Source organism: Micrasema longulum, unplaced genomic scaffold (genome assembly GCF_059751315.1).
Source record: "Micrasema longulum isolate JH-2025_06_02 unplaced genomic scaffold, ASM5975131v1 h1tg000271l, whole genome shotgun sequence".
Lineage (NCBI taxonomy): Eukaryota > Metazoa > Arthropoda > Insecta > Trichoptera > Brachycentridae > Micrasema > Micrasema longulum.
In genome coordinates, this window is record NW_028277475.1 from 40,276 (window position 1) to 66,731 (window position 26,456).

Consider the following 26,456-nt stretch of genomic DNA (forward strand, 5'->3'; position numbering starts at 1 on the left):
CAAGAATGGACTGATGCATCCTGTTGAATAATCATCTTATTTGACTAACATATTGGGACACTTTCGTTGCAGACTCTTTTTTATGGGGAAACAATATCTCCCCCTGAAGGCTATAGCCAGCTTATCTTCTTAGGCTTCTTTATAACTCATTGGTGCGAAGTAGACTTGAGAGTGGATCTCTGAGCTGGGCGCCCCACGAATTGAAGTACTCTCTTATGCTGGAGATGGTTCAGAAGAAATTTCTGAGGTATCTTTACTTAAGGGAGTGCGGATACTATCCGTGGTTGTACCCGTCTGACTTCATACTGGGAATGCTTGGCTACAATAGTTTGGAGAAAAGAAGAAATGCATACTTGCTTATGTATTTTTTCCGATTAATCCGTGGTATTACGATCAACATAGGTGTAATGGAGAGTATTTTTCTTTATGATCCTAATGACTACCTTAGACATAGGCAGCTAAAGCTGTTTTATCTTCCTGCTTACAAAACCAACATCTTCCTGCTTACAGCCAGTAAGAAGAGCAACGTCTTTACTCAACCGTATTTCTTCGAATATCGACATTTTTCATATTAGTGAAAAAATGTTCAGAAAGGAGAGCGTCCTTTTTCTATAATTGCTGGGTATTTTTATTTTCCATCTTTGTATATTTAAATTTTAGTATTCATTTTTTCGTGTTATGTATGCATTAAAATATTTTTGTAATGAACGTAAACAAAATAAATATATTGAAATTAAATTATCATTACCAACGTTTTTGGACTGACAGCAATAGCCGATATTCCCTAAATGAGAGACACGATTTTAACAAGCATAACCGCAAACAAGTTAACTTAACATAACATAATTAAATTAATCTAATAATAATACGCATGTCTTTAATATGTATTTATTTATCACACTGCTAATGCGGCACGTGGTTTTAATAATGTTTCATTTTCTTGAATTATGTTTTTACACCTCTGGATTGCGGGGATAATGTTATGGAGGTCCCAATGTTTCTTCAGCAAAGCATGTTCTAGTGTGAATTTTCCTTGTCGGATGCATTGGGCTGTGGTACAGTGCGCCACAGACTTCAGTTGCATTCCAATATCGTGGATTATCGTGTGAAGGTATTTTTCATATTCATTTATTGATTGGATTTCTGAAAGACATTTTAAAAATATGATAAAATAATACCTTGCAGCTTGCCGGAAACGATGTTTTCAGTTAATGTTTTGATGCAAATTTCTGTCATTCTTCTAAATTACTTTTGATGCAAATTTCAATTATATTTTACAAAAATGAAGCTAATTTTATCTAACATTAATACATTCAGATGGTAGCGAGTGTTTAAAGAAAAAGAAAAATTGATATTTTGTCCCATCTGTGTCGTGTTACTAAAAATAATGTGAATTTTCAACGTATCTGTTCATAGAATTAAGAATAGTCCAGAAACCGCATACAAGCATCAAACAGAAGGCGACTAAACTACTCGTAAGTGAGCAGTTTTACGTTTGGACCCATTAGTTTCATTGTAGACGTTGCTCAGTACGCAACTCCTGATTTGAAGTCAATTATGGCGTGTTGTGTCCTTTTAAAGTGTAAAAATACTGCTAGGATCTTAAAGAAACAGGATGGGATCACATTTCGTGTGTAATTAGCAAATAAATGTGTAAGTAGCAAATACATTACTTAAAAATTGAATTATTTTTCCATCTGTCAGATTGTAGAAGAAACAAAATGGAAATTTCGTTAATGTTGCCAGGGTAGTAAATTTTTTTACCCTACTTTGCTCATCTAATGAGAGAACTAATGAAAATTGCGCCTCTGATTAAACAACTCTGTGGTGGACATTTGACCGACATTATTCAAAAAAAATTAAATATTATTTAACATGATATAAAAATATCCATTTTATGTAAAAATGAAATTTGTTTTATATTTTAAGTTCAAAGTTCATTAATTCAATTACTCTTATTAAATGACCCTTTACTTATCTACTCTGTAGTGTCAATCAATATTTCCGCATGCACAATAAAATTTTAGAGAAATTAACAGATTGCTTTTTTTTTACCTTACATTTGTATTATGATTATATTTTTTCCCATCGCGCAACATAACGCGGCGACATCACGAATGCACGCGGCGAAATTTCATAGCTAAAGACAAAATATTCATTAAAGTAATGGTTTTACCTATTACAAAATTAGGAGACTCAAAATGAACGCATTTCATTCCATATATCACGGGGATCTTGTTGTCGGCTGGTCTAATCAGGCCAGAGGAAAGTAACTCATATGCCGCTTGCGATGAAATATCAAGTCCTGATAACCTGCAAACATTTTCCTTTTATATTTTCTGTTCATGTTAACCTTCTTAAATAAATAAATACAGGCATGGGTCATTCCTAGTTGTGTCACTGTAAACTGTGTCTCTGTACTCAATTAATGTATGTTTAATGTTATTAAAAAAGAAAAAATATATGTACAAATTCTTCTTTTGCTGCTCCTACCGGAGGTTGGTAAACATCATTCTGAATTTATCAAGTTTCTGGGCCAGTCTAATCAGCGCTGCTGCATCCGGCACACCGAACCACGGTCTAAGATTTCTGAGCCATGATGCTCTTTTCCGCCCCGTACCCCGCCTGCCCTCTATCTTTCCTTCCGTAATAAGTTGGAAAAGCCAATACTACTCATTGCGAAATATGTGACCAAAGTATGCGGCTTTTCTTCTTTTGACAGTGGTCAGTAACTCCCTCTCTCTTTTCAAAATGCTTAAAATATTTTTTGTCATTTACTCCTACTACTAATACTACCATCATGCCATTTCTCCGTAGGCGTAGGCAGAGAGAATGGACCGCCACACACGTCTATCCTGGCATACATTCCAAGCTTCTTCCACATTCATACATCTTGCCATGCATGCCCTTCGGTTCTGTCTGCTTTTGACATGACCAGTCTTAAGATTTTGATTTATCTGATCCTGCCACGTCTTCCTTCGTCTTCCTCATGTCACGTTACCGTTTATTTTCACCATATATACATGTTTTACCATTCTTTCGTCGCCCATTTGTTCTACGTGACCAAACCATCTCAGAGACCCTTTCTTGATCTTATCAATTATACTTGACTCAGATTTACACTCTCGCCTGATTTCATCATTCGTAAAACTGTCATACATTGATTTCCCTCACATTCGTCTAAGAATCGCATTTCAACCGCGTTCACTCGGCTTTCATCCTTCCTCTGCCAGTTCCATGTTTCACTTCCATAGATAAGTGTTGGGACTAAAACTCTGTTGTGCACTGCCAGCTTAGCTTCAGAGATGAAGAATATTTAAGAGAAGGTAATATAAAAGTCTATGCATCTACAGGGCTTATGACCTGTCAATGGCTGGTTTAAGTGGCCACTTTACACACTGTGTAACATTCACCATTCTGCCTATATTTGAACATCTATATTCCTTCAATTCTTTCATCTGTTGATGTTTCAACTCAACTGTTCAAACTCAAAATATTGTTGATAAATCCACCTGGTCCATGAAGAAGTATAGAAATTGAAAAAATAACATTTTCAGGCGTTGCCTAGTATGTAGGTGAAATAATTCAATTAGATGAATCTCACCCGCATAAATAAAGGTTTCAGCTCTTTAACTTCACAAACATCAACAGATGAAAGAATTGAAGGAATATAGATGTTCAAATATACTAGACTTCTATATTACCTTTTCTTAAATGTTCTTCATCTCTGTTGTAATATGTTAATATAAACAGCTCCCCAGGGAGTCGAATCCAGTCCTTGTCTAAAAAAATTTGGACAAACTCAAAATATTGTTAACATGCAGTGTTGTTTAATTTGTTTTCAAATTCTTAGGTTATTTACCATTATAAGGACACCTACCTCCACTCAAGTTGGGTCAAATAGATTGCTAGTACAACAAAACATCATTAAAAAACAAATATAAGAGAGTCTTGTACTTACTCAAGCATTTTCTTTTGGTGCATTGTCTGCATGTGGGCCACCACTCTGTCTATTTTATCTCTGGTGATATGCCTATGACTTGCCTTTTCTACAATTTTACCATTAGCAAAATATGTGTCTGTCGCCTCTCCAAACTGCCCGTGGACTTTGTAAGCCCGGGTAGGTTTTGCAGTGTTGAGTTTAAATGCTGTTTTGGTGCCCTTGTTAATTCCAACAACTAAAATATGTTTTACATACTACATAAATTGATTTTTTTTACCGTCTTGGTTCCACAAGCGATACACCTCCCGCACGGTATAGTGTAACCATAGAATTAAGAATAGTCTAGAAACCGCATACGCGCATCAAACAGAAGGCGACTAAACTACTCTTAAAGGAGTAGTTTTACATTTTGACCCATTAGTTTCTTTGTAGACGTCGCTCAGTACACAACTCCCGATTTGAATTCAACTATGTCGTGTTGTGTCATTTTAAAGTGTAGAAATACTGCTGGGATCAAAAAGAAACAGGATGGGATTACATTTCATGTGTAAGTAGCAAATGCATTACTTTAAAATTGAATTATTCTGCCATCTGTCAGATTGCCAAAGAAAACAAAATGGACATTTTGTTAGTGTTGCCAGGGTTTTTTAATTTTTTACTACTTTGCTCATCATATATTATTTAACATGACATAAAAATATCCGTGTAACGTAAAATATATTTTTTAAATTTTTTAAGTTCAAAGTTCACTAATTCAAATATTCTTATTAAATGACCCTTTATTTATCTACTTTGTTGTGTCAATCAATGTTTCCTCGTGTGCAATAAAATTCTAGAGAAATTAAGAAATTTCTTTTTTTTTCAATGTAATTATCTTACATTTGTGTTATGATTATATTTTTCGCGATCTGGCAACATTACGCGGCGACTTCGCGCATGCGCGCGGCGAAAGTGGGACAAAGTGGGGGGATTTTTGGACACAGTCCGATGTATTCAAATATGATTCTACGCTCCTTCTGGACTATTCTTAATTCTACGAGTGTAACATAAAGATTTGCAAGTAAATATACAGAATAAGTTTTACCGCCAATTTATCACGCTGACTAAAATGGATTGAGAGACCATTCCACTTTTGATTCCGCACAATATCCTCTAACAAAACTTATCCCTATTGACAGTATTTTTCTCTCGCAAAAGCATTAAAAAATCTGTTGAATTTGCGTGGTATTTAAATGGTTTAACACAAGGTCACTAGATGAAAAATTTTAAAACTTGATAAGTATGTAGCATTTTCAAAATGCGGATTCATAATTAAGACTTATGATTTAATTTCCGTATCATTAAAGTTTAAAAAATTGACATTACCGGTTATGTAACAAAAATGTGGATGCTTTTGGTTTTGCATATTAACACTTTGTATCCCGGAGCCGTGTAAACACGTGATTATATAACCACGCGTTGTGTCCCGGTCCCATGGTTTCACGTGGTTTACCAGCAGTCTAAAAAAGTTCATTTTATTGACATCTAGTGACTTTTATTAGTACTTTTTCGCTGCTGGTAAACCCCGTAATAACACGCGACCGGGACACAACGCGTGGTTATTTTAACCATGTGTTTACACAGCTCTGGGATACAAAGCACAAAAAAGCGTGAGACTTAATAAATTGTTTCAAATTAATATGAGAAGTTTTAATTGATTTAACTCAGCATGTTCATAATTATGACACTTTTAAGAAACCCTTCACAAAGCAAGAAATTTCACAAAAATGGGCCGGGCACAGGGTAAATTCTATGTGTATTCGGCCGGTGCTCAAAGCGTTAAGAAACAGGACAACTAAATTAGCTTATTACAATGCTTAGTTTGTATTAAAAATTCTACAAAATACGATGACCGAGTCAAATTCATGCTCCATTTTTTTGAAATATCAAAATAAATATTCAGGTAACTTGCAAGAACGGCTCTGGACAAATTTTAAAACAAAAATATTTTCATTATTTTCTCAAAAGTAGAAAAAGTCTCCAAAACAAATTTCATAACTCTATGATGTAAGTTTTTCTCGGTTTACAGATAAATTAATTGTTTATTTTCCTCTTCTCATTTTTTAAAAATGAAATTAAACAGATTTTGGAGTTCATATTATTTAACTAAATATTTCAATTTTAAGGCCATTTCCAAAAAATCATAGTGTTAGAGCGGGGTTCAAACCTCGGGCCTTTGATCCGTGAGTCCACAACACTACCGCGGAACCCCACGATCCGGTTCAATTAAGAAATATTGTTACTCTTTTATTTATATTATTTTCCGTGTTATGAATGGAAACTTGATTAGTTTTCTGTATTTCAACATTTTTGTTTTATTGTGTTTATTTATGACTCTTCTTCATCTTATGCCCTATCCCGACATTGACAACCACTTCTAAAAAGGCCTCTCTGTCTTGCGCTGCCCGGAACAACTTCTCCACTGTAGCCAACTATTAAAAAAATTTACCTAGAACTCCACTTGTGTTGTAGTCGAGATATGACGCGAAATTAGCTCTGAAGTCGTCGTCTTGAAATCGAGGGCCAGTGACCAAAGGATGGTCCGTTAGATCTGGGACGAGATTGACTTTCATGGGAGCATTAGTGGGGCCGGTTATCTCGACCATTTTGCGAGGTGGACGATTATCCATTGCATTGAGATCTGAGAAATTTTTATTAATTAAATATTAATTTATCATCATTCCCCTTTTCAATCTTAGTCATATTTCAATCACCTTTTTTATTATTATTATGGATAAACTATTTAGCACCATTTTTGTTATAAAATACCTCAAGGGCGCTTTACAAAGTGATTATATTTTATTTATTAGGGATATCAACAGTAATACATGTAAAAAAAATATAACAAATAAAATATACAGAGAATAAAACCAATGACAGATATCTAGAGAAATACATTAAATACTCGTACAATACATGCTAGTGTGTTTGTGTTAGTGTAAGTGTGTGAGAGGGTGGGTGAGTGGGTGTTATAATGGAATGAGGGTGGACATGTGTGTAAATATTATTGCACAAGTGTCAAAAATTTATGAAATATTAAGAATTAGAGATAAAATAAGATTTTATCATGGAAACTAAGTATAAGACAAAAAAGTTTGTTTCAAAACACAAATTTTAAATGTTAATTTGTGACAATCAAACGAATCAATGGGAGGAAAGCTCAAGATATAAAGATATAATTTTAATTTTGACTTTTTAATTTAAGAAAAACAATGGTCTTCGTCACCACATGCTAAGGAATTTTCATTTAATTTTTTTTTTTTTATTTTATTTTTTTTTTTATTTGCACAACAGGCCAGGAGACCCAATCACAGTTGTGAATTACATCACAGATCATCCAGGATTGAGAAAAATCACATATTTTTTTGCGTTCTCACCGGGAATCGAACCAGGAACCTTCCGTCTGTGAGTCAAGCGTCTTGACCACTACACCACGGAGGCCGCCAAATGATTTAGAGAACAAATGGGTTTTAAGTTTCTTCAGAAACATCACTTCGCTCTTACAGTTTCGGACCTCTGCTGGGAGAGCATTTCATACCGTAGGACCTGCGACCGCAAATGCGCGTTTGCCGAATTTAGTGCGCTGTTTGCGTAGAGGTATAATAACTTTTCCTTTCAACGTAGATGTAGCTGATCTAAGCGTAAGACGTCTGTCAGCTAGTTCATCTGAAATGCAGAGTTCCCTTAGATGTTCTGGAGCAGAGTTGTGCAGTGGCTTATACGTCAACAAGGTTTGTATTCGACCCTCTGTGGAAAACGTAGCCAGTGTAATTCCCGAAGTAGTGAAGTGATATGACTGGCTTAGAGATTCCAAAAATAAGTCTCACTGCGGCATTCAATACAGACTGTAGGCGAGTCATTTTATTCATTGACAGACCTGCGTAGATACCATTACAGTAATCGACTCTAAACACTACAAACGCATTTATTAACATATTTATTACATGAAGGTAAGGATCAGCCCTAAGCTTCGGGTGACAGTCCAGGAGTGAAATATTGCAGTTTAAACAACTTTTAAAATTAGGGGTAACTTTAATACGTGGGTAATCCAACACATGACAGTAAAAAATGTATTGTCTTTGAATTTCCTAGAGTTTTAACCATCCATGTCATATATTAGAGTTGAAATCACTCGATCATGATTATGATTTTTTCCGCACAAAACTGTATTAAGAAAGTAATTAATAAACATATTTTAGTTGAACATACCATGACATAATTTCGATTTGATTGTAGACAAAACTTTACGGACGGATAAACCGACGGGCTTATAAACACAAACCATACCATTTAATGCTTTGAATGCATGTATAGGATTGCGTATTACATCCATTTTAATGTATGATGTAGAAATTTAAAGGTTTATCAATAAAAATAATTTAATATTTCATATATTATTCAAACCAAAACTATTTTTGAGGTTACATGTTATGTTTATAATAATGAAATGTGACATTTGGAGAATTCGGCCACGTTCTGAAAGTTGAAACGGTTGACGGACGCACACATAATTCAAGGAAAAGTATTTTCAGCATTCCTTATTTATTGAATGTTCTACTTTCAACATTTCTAAATGAATTGTATCCATCTACCTAAAAAACTTTGTGTTTATTTAACAAAACCCATTAGTTAAAACTATACCTGCGATTATTATTTATTATTCGATACATTTTTTATTAAATCGAAACCAAAAGATAAAGGTTTTATAAGATCAAATAAATGTAATAGGTACTCATTATTCAAAAATCATTCCTTTTTTTTATTTTAGTCAGTTTGTTAAGTGTAAAATCAAATTTGGAAAGTTTGTATTTTTGTTACATATATTTAAATTTGATTTTGATAATAAATTTGGAATTTCTTGATTCCGTTTGTTTTGGTACTATTTTTTTTATTATATTTAATTACATTTTTATTTAGGATACTCAACAGTTTTAATATGAAAATTTAAAAAATAGTACATGTATCCGGTTAAAGTTTTTCACAAATATAATGAAGAACATGTTACATAGTAAAGAGAAAAAAGTACATATTATAAAAGACAAGAGAAAAAAAGATCAAGAATGTTAAGGGATAAAGTATATTATTATATTTTATTCCTGATAAATTATTATATGGCTAAACATCAGACTAATACCTACTTCCAATGTAAAAATGTATACTTGAAACGCACCCCTTTTTATTAGTCATAGAAAAAATTTTAAGAGGTTGCGTTTCAAAAGTTTTTATGCTCAATTACTATGAAATTCGGCCGCTCGTGCTCCCAAGGAAGACGACAGTAACTCAATTTATTTATTTTTTTTGCTTGAAAATTCAGTGTTTATTTAAAAATATTATTCTCAGATAATATTTAGACATAAAAAATATTTTGCCCTTTCTAATTTTGACTCATTAGTAGATTTTAATGGATGGTTAAATCGTTCAGCAAATTTAATGTTTCATAATTCCATTACTTTATTATACACTCTTGAAAAAATATCATTAAATTCCAAGACACTGTCATTATTTATGAAATATTTTATGTAAATCTGTGAAACAATTGCCAATTTATTACAATTTCGTTTGTTAAGTACATTGTTCATAATAAAAAATGAAATTAATATTTTCTATCTTGTGTCAATGCATGAAAAAGTTATAAAACATGTGTTAAATTGACGTGTATTTTATGCAAATACTTGATTTACTGACAACAATTATGAAAAAGTAACAGAAAATATTAATGTTTAACATTTTAGAAAAAAATAAATTTTGATATTAGCTCTGTTGAAGCTTTATAAACAAAATAAAAATTTGTAATGTACAAAAGTAGGTAAATTTTATTTGCCAAAACTGATTTCGATATTGATTGGAAACAAAAATGATCGCAGTTCAATTCAGTCAATAAAGAAAAATCACGAAAACAATCATAGTCAGTCAAAATACAATATTTTTATTCTATCATTTTGTTTTCTAGTTCGAAATAATGTCATTATGTGATCGTTCTTGTTTTTGAACGCAGTCCATCGTTCAAAACGTCAACGCGCTTGCGTCGATACAGTTGATAGTTGATGCAGTCGGAACAAGTTTCGGTCACGTATTCGATCTCATTAATTTATTTTATCTCATTTATTTATTTTTACGGTATTCGTTATGTCATTTAAATCTAGTGAAAGTGTATTACGTTGTGCTATGTTCCAAAATTCTAAAAGTGATGCCAGCGTAACGGGTTACCGGCAGAATCCCTGGTTTTTGAGCCGATTGTGATCACAAAACGAGTTTATAAGTGGCTAAATTTTGTGTGTTTCAAAGTGTGGTAATTGTGAATTAATTCAATTTTCCGCTGGATGGTTTTGTTATTCTATGCCAGTTGATTAACCTTAGTTTTGTGTGCGTTTCGAGTGTTTGTTTTTAGAGTGAGTTGGATTTACAGGATTCGTGAAAACTGTAAGTTGCTCTTATTTACTAAGTCTGTTTACACAACTTGGCAAAATCACTTCGTGTCGTATTGTTATGCAGCGTTTGCGAAGTATTTTATAATTTATCACGAGTTTTCTGAAGGAGTCGAGTATTTGATAATGTCAGTTTCAAGGTGTTCATTACAATCAGCTGCCAAAAACGGAATAGATATAATTTGTGTTTCATAACAAGCAATAAAGTTTTTCTCGTTTTAAATTATGTATTTCCTCATTAACTTGCATCCACATATTGAATTGTTAGTTTAAAATGAGCTAATAATAGTTACAGTTCATTATTATTTTAATCTGTCACTATTATTTAAAGATGTTCGCCATCGTCCACAATTCAATTGCATTGTTTTCATTCTCTCACGTAGGTACATAAATAGTTTTTTTTATTTGCTTAAAGGCATTCTGATAAGCATTGTATTTATTTCATCATTATCTGAAATGTACGATTCACAATAAATGTACTTAATTAATTAGACCTTGATGTTTAAATGTTTACAATAGTTTTAGGAGCTGTCAGTTCTTACCCATTACATTTTTGATCCCGCGGCACAGGTGCCTTTTACAATACAACATATAATAGTATGAAGGGTTAATTTATATAAAAATATAAATCTTTAATAAAAAAAAATATATAAACCATCTTTTAAACTTTTAACACGATAGATAGGTTTTTGTTAAATGTGTTATATGAGACTCAAAGCCGTTCAAAGAGGTTCCAAAGCAATTCAAAGCTGTTCGTTTTTGTTAGTAAAAAAAAAAACATATTTATGTGGAAAACAGTTAAATTGGTTCAATCTTGATTAAATGCTTATCTTCCTCATCGCTACTCGATACAACTTTACGTAATTTTTTTTCCTGATTGAATAGAAATAAACATTGTAAACATATTACATTTTTCATACAGAAAACTTGAGCATTTGCAGAATATTAAAACATGGACCCAGGGTCCGTATGCTAATGAGAAGTTTATATTAAATTATCTACAAAGTAAAATTAAGTTTTCTGTACGAAAAATAGAATATGTTCACATTTTTTTTCTACGCGTGTTCAATTAAGACAAAATACTTTGAATTTTCATACTTTCGTGCATAAATATCGTTTGTAGTCGCGGCCCAGGGGCCCGATTACAATGGGAAGTTAACATTTATCTTCAATTTGTTATACACAGTAATATAGTTTTCTGTATGAAAAGCAGAATATGCAAACAATTTTTTCTTTTAAACATGTTCAATTATAGGTAACCCACGAAGATACTTTAAATGTCCATGCAAATTTACTCATTTTCGTACAAAAATATCCATTTTTCTTTATAGACAGTCGAAGATAACTCTATTTACTTATACAGGGTGTGCATTAAACCCTGTCACATCCGAAACCACGATGATCAGTATGAGTAAGAAGACATATGGCACATCAAAATATTTTTTTAGAACAAATGAAATTTAAAAAAATAAAATTTAAAAAAAAGCAAATGGTTGCTTACTTCTGCAGCGGAGAAGGGGGTGGGGGGAGTCTGATACTGCGCCGCGCTCCCCTCACTTCTCCCTGCAAAAGGAAGCAACCATTTTTTTTTAAAATATATATTTTAAAAAAAATTCTTTGTTCTAAATATAGTTTTAAATATGCTAATATGTCTTCTTGCCCATACTGATCATCGTGGTTTTGGGATGTGACAGGGTTTAAAGAACACCCTGTATTAAATAAATAGCTAAATTTGTCATTGAAAAACGCCTATGATAAGCAAGTACTTGTTTGCGACATCCTCCATATGCAGAATGCGCATTGGGCTCTGCTGCAATGGTTCTCATCCGTTCAGAATCCACGTCCGGGCCATTTGCGAATGTCAGCTTGATAAGGAAGATTCAAACCATGGTTTTTTTGGATGCCCCATAAATGATTGTTATCCTTATTTCCTATCCCATTCCCTACTCATATTCTAACTCTCCCGTCCCCACCCAATAAACATGCATTTAAAATCCTATATAAATATCTAGCCCTTGAACCTGTAGCAATTGCACAGAAATCTTTAATCCGAGTCATCTTAAAAAAAACATTTCGCTATCCAAGTGACTTGCTCTTCAAAGAATTCAGAGTACTGAATATTATTCAACAGTATATATTGAGAACGGTAGTGGTTACACACATAAAGAGAGACATTTACCCAAGCGTCAACCACAACCATAATACAAGATACTCTAATAGGGATCTGATACTAAGTGAAGGGGTCAACACTGTTCTGGCATCGAGACAACACTATAACGTAGGCAAAAAGGTCCATAACCTTTTGCCAGAATCGTGGAAAGACGGGAGTGTTGTCAAGTTACGGAAGGTGTTGACCTCGCTCTTTCATGACATTGGTCGTAGGGAGTCAGAAAAGTTGATGCATGCCACGGATTGGAGAACCTTACTGGATGTCAAAAATAAAATATCAAAAATAAAGAATAATTTAAAAAATATATATTTATAGATGACAACCATGAAGTTTCGCATAAATAAATTGTCTTTGTTTTTATGAATGTATGTATGTGTATGCGCATGGGTGTATGTGCGTGTGTGTGTATGTACATGTGTATATATGTGTATATTTATATATACATGTGTGTATATATGTGTATGTCTGTATGTATATGAATCAAAATGTGTATCCGAATAAGTTTATATTTTGTTTGTCTGTGCTCTATATTAATTTGTTAAGTATTATAATATATTAAAATGTAATTGCCTAGCTTGGAACGGGGTATGTACCCTTGTTAGCTGGGCAAAGTGAATATGGAATTGTATTTTGATAAAGAGTGTGAATAAATAAATAAATAAATAAATAAAGTTATAAATGGTGTTAAGCTGTAAATATGTTTTATTATTACATGTATACAGGATGTTCTTTAAACCCTGTCACATCCGAAACCGCGATGATCAGTACGACCAAGAAGACATATTGGCACATTAAAATAAATTTTTAGAACGAATAAAATTTACAAAAATAAAATATTTAAAAAAAACAAATGGTTGCTTACTTCTGCAAGGGAAAAGCGGGGAGAGGGAAGGGGTGAGTTTTATAAACCGTCAACCACATGGCCACGCCCCCCTTGCTTCTTCCCTGCAGAAGTAAGCAACCAATTGTTTTTTTAAATATTTTATTTAAAAAAAATTCTGCCTTCGAAATATTGTTTTAAATATGCTAATATGTCTTCTTGCCCATACTGATCATCGTCGTTTCGGATGTGACAGGGTTTAAAGAACACCCTGGGTATTATATTAAATACTAACTTATTAACTTGTATATATTATATTACTAACCCATGTGTAATTACGTAAAATAACAATAAACTCGACACTGGCCAGAACACCCGATTTAAGAGGTGAAAAGGCCATAAAAAACGAGAAGAAGAAGAAGAATAAGCGAGTTTTGAATATCTACCTACTTATTATTATTAATAATATTATGGATAACTTACAGAGCACCATTTTCGTAATATCCTCAAGGGCGCTTTATAAAGTGATTCTATAAATAAATACATTTAATTTTAACTCTTTAAATTCGTAATTTAAGTCAATCATCATCATTTCACTATCCGCACCCGTAGTGGTGCATAGGACACCGCATTGGTATTTCAACTGCAACGTACATTAATCATTTTTGTTTGTAGTGTAAAAGCACATTTAAAATAAAAGTTTCACGTCAACCATGTCGGTAATGGAAACGAGTCCATTCGTGGCGGACAAACGCGCTGACCATTTAACCACTAGGCTGACTTATCTGCGCTCGATTTCCGTTTTTAAGATTTTTATCTGAAGGTAACCATTGGGTCAAAAATGTTCTCCGAGGTTCTGCTTCTATTTTTACACACACTGTGTTCAAACGCAACTGTATTCTTTATCCGTCCGGACATCTCCCATGTGAATCATCTCCCATCCACCATCAAAGATGTCACTACATTTCTGAAGATACATCTCCTTTCTCTTCCTTAATCTCTCCTCTTTTCTTTTTTCCTCTTTTTCCTCTTTTTTCCTTTTTCGCGTGGAGTAATAGTTTTGATTTAAGGTAATTTATAAACAAATGCGCTTATTTATATTTTTAAATATCTTTAGCTTTTTAATCTTTATTTTCTATTGAATATGTTCTGTAACTTGAATTATAAAATAAAACTTTTATTTTATTGGTCAGTTGGAAGAAATTGCCACTTGGCAATAAGCCCGCCAATGTACAAATAACATTATGTACAAAAAGTTTAATAAATAAATAAGACATAGAGTCATAGAATTAGGAATAGTCCAGAAGGAGCGTAGAATCATATTTGAATACATCGGACTGTGTCCAATAATTCCCCCACTTAGACACACTTTCGCCGCGCGCATACTTGAAGTCACCGAGTAATATTGCCAGATCGCGAAGAATATAACCATAACACAAATGTAAGGTAAAAAAAAACATTTTGTTGATTTTTCTAAAATTTTATTGTGCAATCGGAAACATTGATTGACACAACAGAGTAGATAAGTAAAGGGTCATTTAATAAGAGTAATTGAATTAATCAACTTAAAACTTAAAATTAAAAAAAAAAAACATTTTACATAAAACGAATATTTTTATATCATCTTAAATAATATTTTATGTTTTAAAGATAATGTCGGCCAAATGTACACAACGGTGTTGTTTAATCTGAGGTTCAATTTTCATTATTTCTCTTATTATATGAGCAAAGTAGGGTAAACATTTTTACTACCCTGACAACACTAACGAAATTTCCATTTTGTTTCTTCGACAATCTGACAGATGGAAAAATAATTTAATTTTTAAGTAATACATTTGTGACAAACACATTCATTTGATAATTACACATGAAATGTGATTGCATCCTGTTTTTTTAAGATCCTAGCAGTATTTCTACACTTTAAAAGGACACAACACGGCATGGTTAAATTCGAATCAGGAGTTGCGTACTGAGCGACGTCTACAAAGAAACAAATGGGTCAAACGTAAACCTACTCATTTATGAGTAGTTAAGTCGCCTTCTGTTTGATGTGCGTATGCAGTTTCTGGACTATTCTTAATTCTATGCATAGAGTATAATATAATCGAAGTTATTGTGTTATGTTACCTTGCTATAAAATAGCAATATCTAATTATACTTGTATGTCGTTCTAGAAAATGCAATCCCGAACGAAATAATGCATCTTTCTCACCATGAAATTGTCACTTAATAGAAAATTGCAATTTAAACTAGATCATAAACTAAATTGTAAATTGAATTCAGAGTCAATAAAAGAGTAAAGCTTGTATTACATGGGTCAAAATGGTATAAGATCTTGCGCAAGCATTTTATATGCTGTTTTTAACGGGGCAGTTTCAGAAATGAACAAATTTTCTGTAAAATTAAATATTCATATAGATCAGTGATGGCGAACCTTTTTGATAAGTGGGTCAAATTTTGTTCATTGTTTTTTCATACTAGCCCGTAGGTCACTAATCACTAAGTCAGTGGCGAAACTTGAAAATGTGAGTTGGTTACTTTTTTGGTTCTCACTTTTAAAATCCTGCATTTTTGCATGTGAAGAGCAAAAAATAAAGGCCGACTTAAAAAAAATTGGTAAATATGAAAAGCTGCAGTGATACAATAGAAAATCTATTCTATCTAAATATAAAAATATTTTTTTACATATTCGACATTAGATCACTTAATTTTTTTTATTGTTTTTTCATGTATGTTCTCTCTTTTATGGTATAAAAAATAAGTTTATAAAAATTAACGCGTGGGTCATTCAAAAAGCCTGCGTGGGTCAGTGTCTGACCCGCGGGTCATTGGTTGGCCATCATTTATATTTATAGATGATCAAGACGAAATCCGGTCACGGGTGTATGCGTTCATGAATGTGTGCACGGAGATGGCTCGGAGTGTGCGTACGATATTTTTATTTATACCAATAAATAACCTTCATGTAGCTTAATCACAAATAACTATCGACGTGTTATTAAGCGACGTGATAACAATTTCTCACCACAGTTGTTTATCGTATTCGCGATCACAATGCAACATCCGTGAACACCTAATAATTAATGTCAAAATATTTACGTTTCGCGACGTATAATCCTGCTGCGCAATCATATATTTGAATTTCACCGGTGTAAATATGGAAAATTGCAAAACTGCTATTTTTGTTTATTTATTTTTTATCATGCTATTTATTGCATTTAGCCGGTGGTTGGCAAGCCAAATGTCAAGAAAAGCAGTCGTCATAGTAATTGTAATTTAATTTTCACTTTTTTGCATTAGATACTTTCAGACCAGCCCTTTCGAAAGCGATTAGGGCTGGTCTGAAGTTCACGAAAAAGTCAATAAGATATTGTTTTAAATTGAATATAACATCTAGAAATATCTTCTTTTTTTAAAAAAAGATAATACAATCCTATAAAAAAAGGTTTCAACTTAAGTATTTCAATAAAAAAAAAAATTAAAGTGTTACCGAAGGCATAATTTTAAGTAGAAATAAAGGAAAATGTCACAAAAATGTATGTGATTTAAAATGCTTGTATTTTTTTTCAAAAACAAAAAATTAAATTTTGGCCGCGGCCACTTTTATGGTAAACTTATTATCGTCAAATTATTACAACAAATTTTTGTTCAATACTTAGTCTTTATTGAGATCCCAGATACCTAAGTTTAGTCTAAATTTGAAATGGCGTAATCTGCCGGTCTAAAAGTATTTTAGTTGCATAAAACTTTTAAGTATATTTTTCAACAGAAATACCTTTAAAAAATATTGTTTGTATCTTTTTTTTTTTTTTTTTTCATTATTGCGCGATAAAAAAAAAACATTCGTTTTAAAATGGCAAAATCGTATGATTTCCTAATTTTGCTTACGTTTTACCAGACTACAACAGCCTTAAGCATGTTCATTATTGTTCGTTGTGATCGCTCAAATGCTTAGCTTGTTTTAAGCACGTCGATAGTTTTTTGTGATTGAGCTACTGGAAATCACAAATGTTAACGATTATTCTTCTCTCACTCAAGTTTTTTTTTTGTCAAATTTATTTTTTACATCTTTGAGATAATTTATGAAAACTTAATTGGTCTTTTTATGTTAGAAAATCGCCGTTTTTAATACTTAATATGTATGACTGTATGTTTTCTGAATGAAATATTAAATTTTTACTAATATTGATAAGAACCTAAGTATGTGGATCTTATAGAAGTTGCGTGCTTGGTACCATTTGCATGGTGTTCTCCGGCACGCTTTTTTCTAAATACGTCACGCGTGTGATCATTGCTCATTCGATCTCATTAAAATAGTTAAATGCCAAGTGAAATATTTACGTCCGATTTCACTGTCACCGTCACCACTCGTGGTAACTTTCATTGGCTTTGTGGTCGAGTGGGTGCAAACCTGTTTTTGATGCGAGCGCCGTGGGTTCAACTACCGGCTGGGATTTAATCTGCGAGACACAGACATGACGGATTTCTCACCATAACCAAACTAAAGAACTCCACGAGAAACGGCTGTTTTTTTAAATTAATTGTTTATGTGTAATTTTTATTATTATACCGGCCTCGTGGTGTGGTGGTCAGCGCGTTTGCCTGCCATGCAATAGGTATAAGGTTCGATTACCTACGTCGTGGATATAAAATATTTGTTGAAAGGGGTATTTCGCTCGATTGTGGAATAATCTACCCACTAATGTTAGAGACGCCCCTTCATTATTTACATTTAAGTCAAGATTGAAATGTCACTATCTAAATATTTAAATTGTTCCTTTATCCTTCTTCTTTCCTTCCCATCTCCTCTCCTCTCTTCATAGTATAGTGTTATTTTTTTATATATATATTTATTTTTGTTAATCTTTGCTTTTAATTTTTGTATAAAATTGTAAGATTCAATATGTCCATGTATTTATAATTTTCTCAAACTGAACGGTTTGGGTAGGTAGGAAGAAATTGCCTTAAGGCAATATGCCCGCCCTTATATGTATATTTATTGTATGTGTATATAAAGTGTCAAATAATAATAATAATATTTTCACACTATAGTCCTTAAAATGTAACATGATCAGAATGACAGTTGTCAGAAAAAGTGACGACATAACTTTGTAGTAACGTCAAAGGTGTTATTTATATTGACACACGAAAAATCATTTGTATCTGGCGTGTTTTTTTTTTTTTTAATACAATGATTGAAACATAAATCAACATTAATATATAAAAACAGCTTTAAAACTAAAATAAACCTAATTATTAACGACGTTCTTACAAGGTTACATCATTTTGCAAAAACGTTAGAGATGGGACAAATTGATAGCATAAAAAAAAAAATAATTCGATGTTGTTCATGAAAAAAGCATAAATGTCTCATTTTTTGGTGAATAATTGTGTTAAACACACTATAATAGGCTTGTTTTTGCGTTTTTATATCAATTTTCGGAAACAGAGTTTCATGTTTGCATGAAAAAACTGATAAAATCGATTTGATCGGTGATCAGTAATTTCCCATCACTAGTGACGTTAGTTAGACAGCTGTCATTCTAATCAAGCTATATTTTAAGGACTATAGCTTAGTTAATTTCAGTCTTAGGTCTCCTCTATACCACTATTAGTTATATATATAGATTTCGTTTTTTAATGAGTAAATCGCTTGTGGCGCTAAAACCACATTCCACCAAATAAGATGAGAGAAAGGGTTATAATAATTTTCTGGCATGCAAAGTAATATTAGGATATTTTGTTTTAGTTTCTTCACAAATCCGTGCCATTATTCCCACTCCTTCACAGTTACTGTGTTTTTAGATAATTATTGAAATCGTAACGAGTTTCTTTCTATTTTAAATACAATTTGACGTATATTACAATTTTGTACATCTCAGGCATTTTTTTGTATGACCGATGAGTATTCCCCTTTATATGTGGAATGCCGACGTGTCTCATCTCTGAAGCGCGGTGCCCCACCTCTGAGGCGTTATGCCCCACCGGTGGGGCGTACGCCGCCCCGCCTTGGGAAACACTGGTCTAGGTCATCTGCATAGGCTTATATCTGGGTGGTCTTTCCTGTTGTTTCTACTCCTGCGTCTCTTATGGATTTTTCAAGAGCAATATTGAACAACAGGCATGCCAGTGAGTCACCTTGCCTCAGACCAGTGGTTCTTAACCGGTGCTCCGCGAGCTTGTTGCGAGTTTTCCGCGAAATTATGAAAACCATAATTTAATTACAATATTTGAGTTTGTCCAAATGTTTGTAGACAAAATACTGGATTTCACCCCCACGGGAGTCGTTAAGATTAACAAATTACAATAGGGATGGAGAATACCTTAAAGAAGGGAATATGGAAGTCTAGGCATTTACATGGCTTATGACCTGTCAATGGCTGATTTAAGTGGCCACTTTACACACTGTGTAATATTCACCATTTTGCCTGTGTTTGAACATCCATATTTTTTCAATTCTTCCATTTATTGATTTTAGTGAAGTTAACGAGCTGAAACCTTTATTGTTATGAAGAGATTCATTTGACTGAATTATTTCACATACTAGGCAACGCCTGAAAACAATTTTCCAATTTTTAAACTTCTTCTTGGACCAATTGGTGTAATTACAATATTTGATTTTGTCCAAATGTTAGTAGACAAAAGACTGCAATTTTGACCACATAACCGAGTATCGCACGCAACTACACTGGCTCAGTATCAGGCATAGACGAAACATTCACATTCTATCACTTCTTCACAATATTTTAAATAATCCCACTTCGCCTGTTTATCTGAGAGAGCTCATCCAACCTCTTTCACAAAACGGACTATCTCTTCGTTCTAGTAACGAGAGAACCCTTTTAATTCCCTGTCTTGCCTCCTCTTTTACAGTAGTAGCCTCTCGATTGTGGAATAATCTACCCACTAATGTTAGAGACACCCCTTCTTTATTAACATTTAAGTCGAGATTGAAATGTCACTATCTAAATATTTAAATTGTTCCTTTATCCTTCTTCTTTCCTTCCCACCCCCTCTCCTCTCTTCATAGTAAAGTGTTATTTTTTTTTTATACATATATTTATTTTTGTTAATCTTTGCTTTTAATTTTTTGTATAAAATTGTAAGATTCAATATGTCCATGTATTTATAATTTTCTCAAACTGAACGGTTTGGGTAGGTAGGAAGAAATTGCCTTAAGGCAATATGCCCGCCCTTATATGTATATTTATTGTATATGTATATAAAGTGTCAATAAATAAAAATAAAATAGTATAGTGTTATTTTTTTAAATGTATTTTTATTTTGTTAATCTTTATTTTGAATTTTTGCATAAAATCCATGTATTTATAATTTTCTCTAACCGAACGGTTTGGGTAGGTAGGAAGAAATTGCCTTAAGGCAATATATTTATATATATAGTTGGATAATTTATGTAGCGCCATTTTTGTGAAAATCACCTTAAGGGCGCTGTACAATTAATAAATATCCCAGTACGTCTTGCAGCTAAAGAGCGCAAGGACGGTTGGGATTCTAGTTCCTCGTTTTCAATTAAGATCAGTCAAAAATTATAACAGATAGGAGCTAGATTACAGGACGTCTTGCAGCTACTGAGCGCATTGACAGTTAGAAATTTAGCCCCCATTTACACATTTTAAAAATTGACAAATAAATTTAGTGTATTAATGATATTTAAAAAATAAAAAATATGAATAGTAAAAAGGAGTAAGATTACAACACGTCTTGCAGCTACTAAGCGCATATACGATTGGAATTCTAGACCCCATTTACAAAATTTAGGTATTTCAAAGTTGATATATGAAAGCTAGATAACCAATCATCGTGCAGCTACAAAGCGCATGAACGAGTGGAATTCCAGCAAAGTTAAAACAATATCAATAAATTTATAAAGAATAGAGCATAGTAGTAAATTGGTCTAGTGTTCATGCCAAGAAGTAAGCAATAAAAAACCAAATAAATCAATCACTGTTTCAACTCCATGGTTAACAAAGGGAGATAGATTTCCGAAGAGAAGCTTTTGTTGACAATATAATAATAATTATGGATAACTTATATAGCGCCATTTTCGTAATAAAATACCTCAAGGGCGCCCTTATATTCATTGTGTGTTTTGTAATATAAATAATATAGATGTATATAAATACCTTGTTTTTAAAACTGTCGGAATATTTGTTAATTATGTTTGTTTTTTAAGTGAGTCTTCTTTGTTTATTCTCAAATGTAATAAAAAAAACTAAATTGTTAAGTGTCCTCGGCACGGGAAACCCCAGTGAGGTCACATTATTTTTATTATTAATTTATAGTTTGTAAGCGAAAAATATGAATAAATAAAATATAATATACCCGCCCTTATATGTATATATATTGTATATGTATGTAAAGTGTCAAATAAATAAATATGTATGAATGTGAAGTAAAAAATGGCCTTTGCCATCCTGTCCGAGTCACGTTTTCATGTGCCGTTTCTTTGTTCCCGAGCCCGATCCGCATTGGCAGCACTTTTTATGGTTATGTGTTATGGCGGATTGTAAGGCGATGCTTACGAGAGCATATTTCACATTTCATACCCGCGATCGAGTGCCGATGTCCGGAAATAGCTCCCTTCGCTGCCCACCGGAGTCAGTACTTAGAGAATGGAAAATATAGACTCTGTGTAGTTTAATGCGAAACTTTATTTTTAAATGTTTTCTCGAACGTCGAAATAACATTGAATCCGTGGGTAAATACCTGTAGTCCTTAAAATATAGCTTGATTAAAATTACAGCTGTCAAACTAATGTCACTGGTGATGGGAAATTAATGATCACCGATTAAATCGATTTTATCAGTTTTTTCATGCAAACATGAAACTCTGATATATAAACGCAAAAACAAGCCTAGTATAGTGTATTTAAGACAATTATTCACCAACAAATAAGACATTTATACCCTTTTTAATGAACAACATCAAATGAATTATTTTTTTATTTGATCAATTTGTCCTATCTCTAACATTTTTGCAAAATGATGTAACCTTGTAAGAACGTCGTCAATAATTACGTTTATTTTAGTTTTAAAGTTGATTTTATATATTTTTGTTGATTTATATGTCAAGAATTGTAAAAAAAAAAAATTAACGTACCAAATACGAATGATTTTTCGTGTGTCAACTCCTTTGACGTTACTACAAAGTTACGTCGTCACTTTTTCTGACAAATGTCATTCTAATCAAGCTATATTTTAAGGACTATAGTGTTGTGTTACGTGAGTGTTATCCTTATTAAGAGAAAAAAATGTGGTTAAGCTGCAATCATAACTCGTATTTAGAAATACCTAATACCGAGTACCTTGTATTTGGAAATACGAAAGTTAAACATTGTTGTGGTCTCACCGGGAATTGAATTTGAGTTTCCGGGGTTCAAAACGCTTGATTTTTCTTTTTTATTTCAGTATGTTTCGTTTTACTCTAAAGACTATACACAGTTTTAAGGGCCAGACCGCGAAACTTCAGAGGAACATTCCTCATCGTAAGCTTTGAAAAAAATCTTTTTTTTTTTTTTTTGAAAGTCATAAAAAAATGTTATCTCAAAATGTAGAAAATCCTTAATTTCTCGGACAAGCAGTTCCTATACTGAAAAAGTCTGTCGAGGTCTTCTTGCATTTTTGCACAGTCAGTGTGAGATTTAATGCAGGCGTAAATTTTCATGTCGTCAGCAAAAGAGATGAATTTAAAATATTTAAAACATTTGTTTGTGTCATAAGTATATGCATTAAAGAGTAGAGGGCCTAGGTGAGAACCCTGTGGTACACCAGAAGGTATTGTTACAAAGTGTAAATTATAGCCTTCAATAGTTACACTTTGTAACCTTTTTTCTTATCAGCTCGACTATGGACAATATAGCAATCCTTTGGCCGCGAATTTTGTTACTGGGTCAGATATGTTATTAACTATGAGTTTAGATAACATTCCTATCGCGATATGACAAGGCTCTCCACGTAATATTTCATACATATTACTTTTCGCCGCCAAATTAATCTCTTCGTTTTTGCACCTTATCAGACAATGGCTGTTAAGTTTACTATATAAAAAGTACTTAATAGAACGAACAAAGGTAATAACCTTTATATATTTATAATTTTTTAATACATAAAAATTTAAATCAAAAGTGGAATAACACATTTTTACTTTACTTTTTACTTTGTAATACAATGACGCAAACATGTTATCTATAATTTTTATCTAAATTGTAAAATTATCTTTTTTTTAAATATTTTGATAGATATTTGAGTAAAAATACCTTGGGATTTACTTTCAATATGAATCCCCAAATAACAAAAAAAATTGCTGCGGCAATTCTGGCAAAGAAAGCGTCTATCACGTAGTTAACACATTTTTGCAATTTTTTTTAATGTTATCCGCATATTGATCTTGATTCGCAACAATACGTTAAGCATCTTACATTGTTTTTAGTCCAGTTGCATGGTTTTTGGTAAACACATTAAGGTATTACATGGAATTTGTAAGTTAAAACTCATTAAAATATTTTTTTCAAAATAAGGATATCACTTACGAAGTAGACTCGGGAATGATTTGGGGGCCACATGAACTGAAGTCCTCTCTATAGATAGAGAAAATCCAAAATAAGTTTCTGAGATATCTCTACGTGAGAGAGAGCGGGTATCATCCTTGGCTCTGCCCGACCGGGTTTCTCCGGGGTATGCTTGACTACAACAGTTTAGCGACTAGAAGAAATGTGTATTTGACTTCACATTTTTATCGATTGTTGCGCGGTATGGTCAATAATCCTGAGATCATGAGGAGCATTGGTTTGTATGTTATTTTTAATTTTGTATACCATCATAAGATTCAACATGTCCATGTATTTGTAATTTTCTCAAACTGAACGATTTGGGTAGGTAGGAAGAAATTGCGTTAAGGCAATTTGCCCGCCCTTATATGTATATATTATATTGTATATGTATATAAAGTGTTAAATAAATTAAAATGTTCCTGATAATTACCTAAGACAGCGTCAGCATATATTGTTTCATATTCTGATATACAGGATCAACCTGCCGATGGTTATGCCTGTTGGAAGGGCTACATCTATGCTGAACAACATCGCTCTGGATGTTGATCTGTTCCAAGTATCCGAAGGGGTTTTCCGGGGCAGGATTCTCCTACTACTTTGACAAAAGTCTCTTTAATGTATTTTTTTTTCTTGTTTTAATATGTACGCCTTAAATTTTAGTTTGTTATGTACATGTTATTTTTTAAATAAATGAAATAAATTGAACACTTTTGGATCATGGTTCTGACACTGATTTAGGGGCATGATATCTTTTTGCGGAACACCGTCCATGAAAAAAGAAAACTTGTTCTCAAATAAATAAACTCTGGAATATTAAATTTGTTCGCAGGCCCGAGAATTCTAGGCAAGGCGGAGCGAAGGTCATAATTATTAGTTCTATGGTTTTCAGTATAAAAGAGTTATTTCATTTATTGTTGGGATATTTAACCCTCCCGGGCCTAAAGGGGATCTAAGGTTCGCCAGGTAGCATATTTTTTCAAAAAAGTTTTTTCTTATTCATCATACTTATTGATTTCATTTTTCCATAATCCAATATGCTAAGGACAAATCACAATAATGTTAGAAATGTATCAAAATAATACAAATGTTTTTCTGTCGAATTCTTTCAATATTAATTTACGTTTGTCTTCGCTTTCCTGCCATGCGAACAACAAACATTACCGTTTTTTTTAATATTTTATTTATTTATTTATTCAAAATTAAATTCGTTTACATATTCATGAACTTATTTAGGCTTTTTAGGCTGTGTCCGTGTTAAGCCATAATAATTAACAAGAAAAAATACATCGAAAAATTAATCAAATTATAATAACACGTGATACACTAGAATAACAAAAAAGAAAAATATAGCATAAATACTAAAATTCCAGATAAGAAACTTAAAAAAATAATAATATTCTAATATAAATTATACAAAATATACCAAAAAAAATTGACTAAATAAAAAGATTCATCGCTTTGCAGTTTAATAATCTTTAATACATTGGTCAGTTAGCACGTGTACTTTTCAACTTTTTTTTTTCAATTTTGACACATGTTTACATAACAAGATCCATTTATATATACCTTAGCCCGTTAGGTGATATTACGGAACTAGCGTACCTAAAGAGATGATAATAATAATGATAGTATCTTCGAAATTCATAAATCCGAGGGGGGGGATAATGGCCACGGATTTCCCAATATCAGTAGGAATCGCCCCGGATTATTCGAATTGTCAAATAAAAAATTTAATCAATTCGTTATTTCGTTCCGTTTATTTATTCAATTACTAACTCATTATTTGAATGAATTACCGCATTCGTACTTTCATTTGAATTATTTTAGTAATCGAATGCATTCGATTATTTTCATTCGAATGCTTTCGATTATTTTCATTCGAATGCTTTCGATTATTTTCATTCGAATTAAACATCTCTAATACCTACAATGAGTCTGGAAAGGTGCCAGGAAAGATAAACCAATTCACAAGATGGGCAAGACGAGCAATGGGAGTGATGACATGTTGAGTTTTTTTCGTATTTGTTTTTCTCTTAATTTTCCTTTCAACAAAAATAGCGTTCTTCAATCACAGTTTGTGATGAGTTAGTAGATTTGCTACAGATGTCGTCTGAGATCGAATTCTTGTTTATTGAGTCCTATTTCCGTATCTTCATCAAAAGAATCCAAAATATTAATGTTTGAACCCGCTATAGAGCCGCCCACACGGACAAAAACCATTCTAGGATTATCAATCACAAAGTTAGCTATAGTTCACAGCGACACTATGGGCCGTAGACAAACTGCCCGCCATATCAGAATGCCTACGCTCACATAGTGACCGCAGTGTAAAAGATATGTTACCATAGACATTCTTATCTGGCAACTACTTTACTCAGGTCGAAAATACGGTCGTTAACCAAAAATTTGTTACGCTATGCAATCGAACAAAATGGCATCTCTATAGCTGTAGCGAGTTTTTACTCTGGATTAAGTCTGTAGTCTGGTAA

At 32.7% G+C, this 26,456-nt stretch overlaps 2 protein-coding genes across 5 annotated transcripts in view; one reads left to right on the plus strand and one right to left on the minus strand.

Annotated features, from left to right (window-relative positions):
• Positions 1–874: 874 nt before the first annotated feature.
• LOC148282992 (pseudouridylate synthase TRUB2, mitochondrial) lies at positions 875–8,506 on the minus strand. Of its 2 annotated transcripts, none has more exons than XM_088224172.1 (5): positions 8,192–8,506; positions 6,432–6,623; positions 3,962–4,178; positions 2,177–2,313; positions 875–1,143 (listed from the first exon to the last, which is right to left on the minus strand). In XM_088224172.1, the coding sequence occupies exons 1-5, from the start codon at positions 8,313–8,315 to the stop codon at positions 896–898; spliced, it is 918 nt and encodes a 305-aa protein (XP_088080298.1). In that variant the 5' UTR covers positions 8,316–8,506; the 3' UTR covers positions 875–895. The 2 variants fall into 2 exon arrangements, with proteins under 2 accessions (XP_088080298.1, XP_088080300.1); XM_088224174.1 differs by having other exon boundaries at positions 875–1,601; positions 8,192–8,460.
• A 1,467-nt stretch (positions 8,507–9,973) lies between these two features.
• Positions 9,974–26,456, plus strand: part of LOC148282993 (uncharacterized) — a 155,657-nt gene continuing 139,174 nt past the window's right edge. For all 3 annotated transcript variants that reach the window (XM_088224177.1, XM_088224178.1, XM_088224179.1), the window contains exon 1: positions 9,974–10,402. The gene's annotated coding sequence lies outside the window, so the exon portion shown is untranslated. The remainder of the gene's footprint in view (positions 10,403–26,456) is intronic.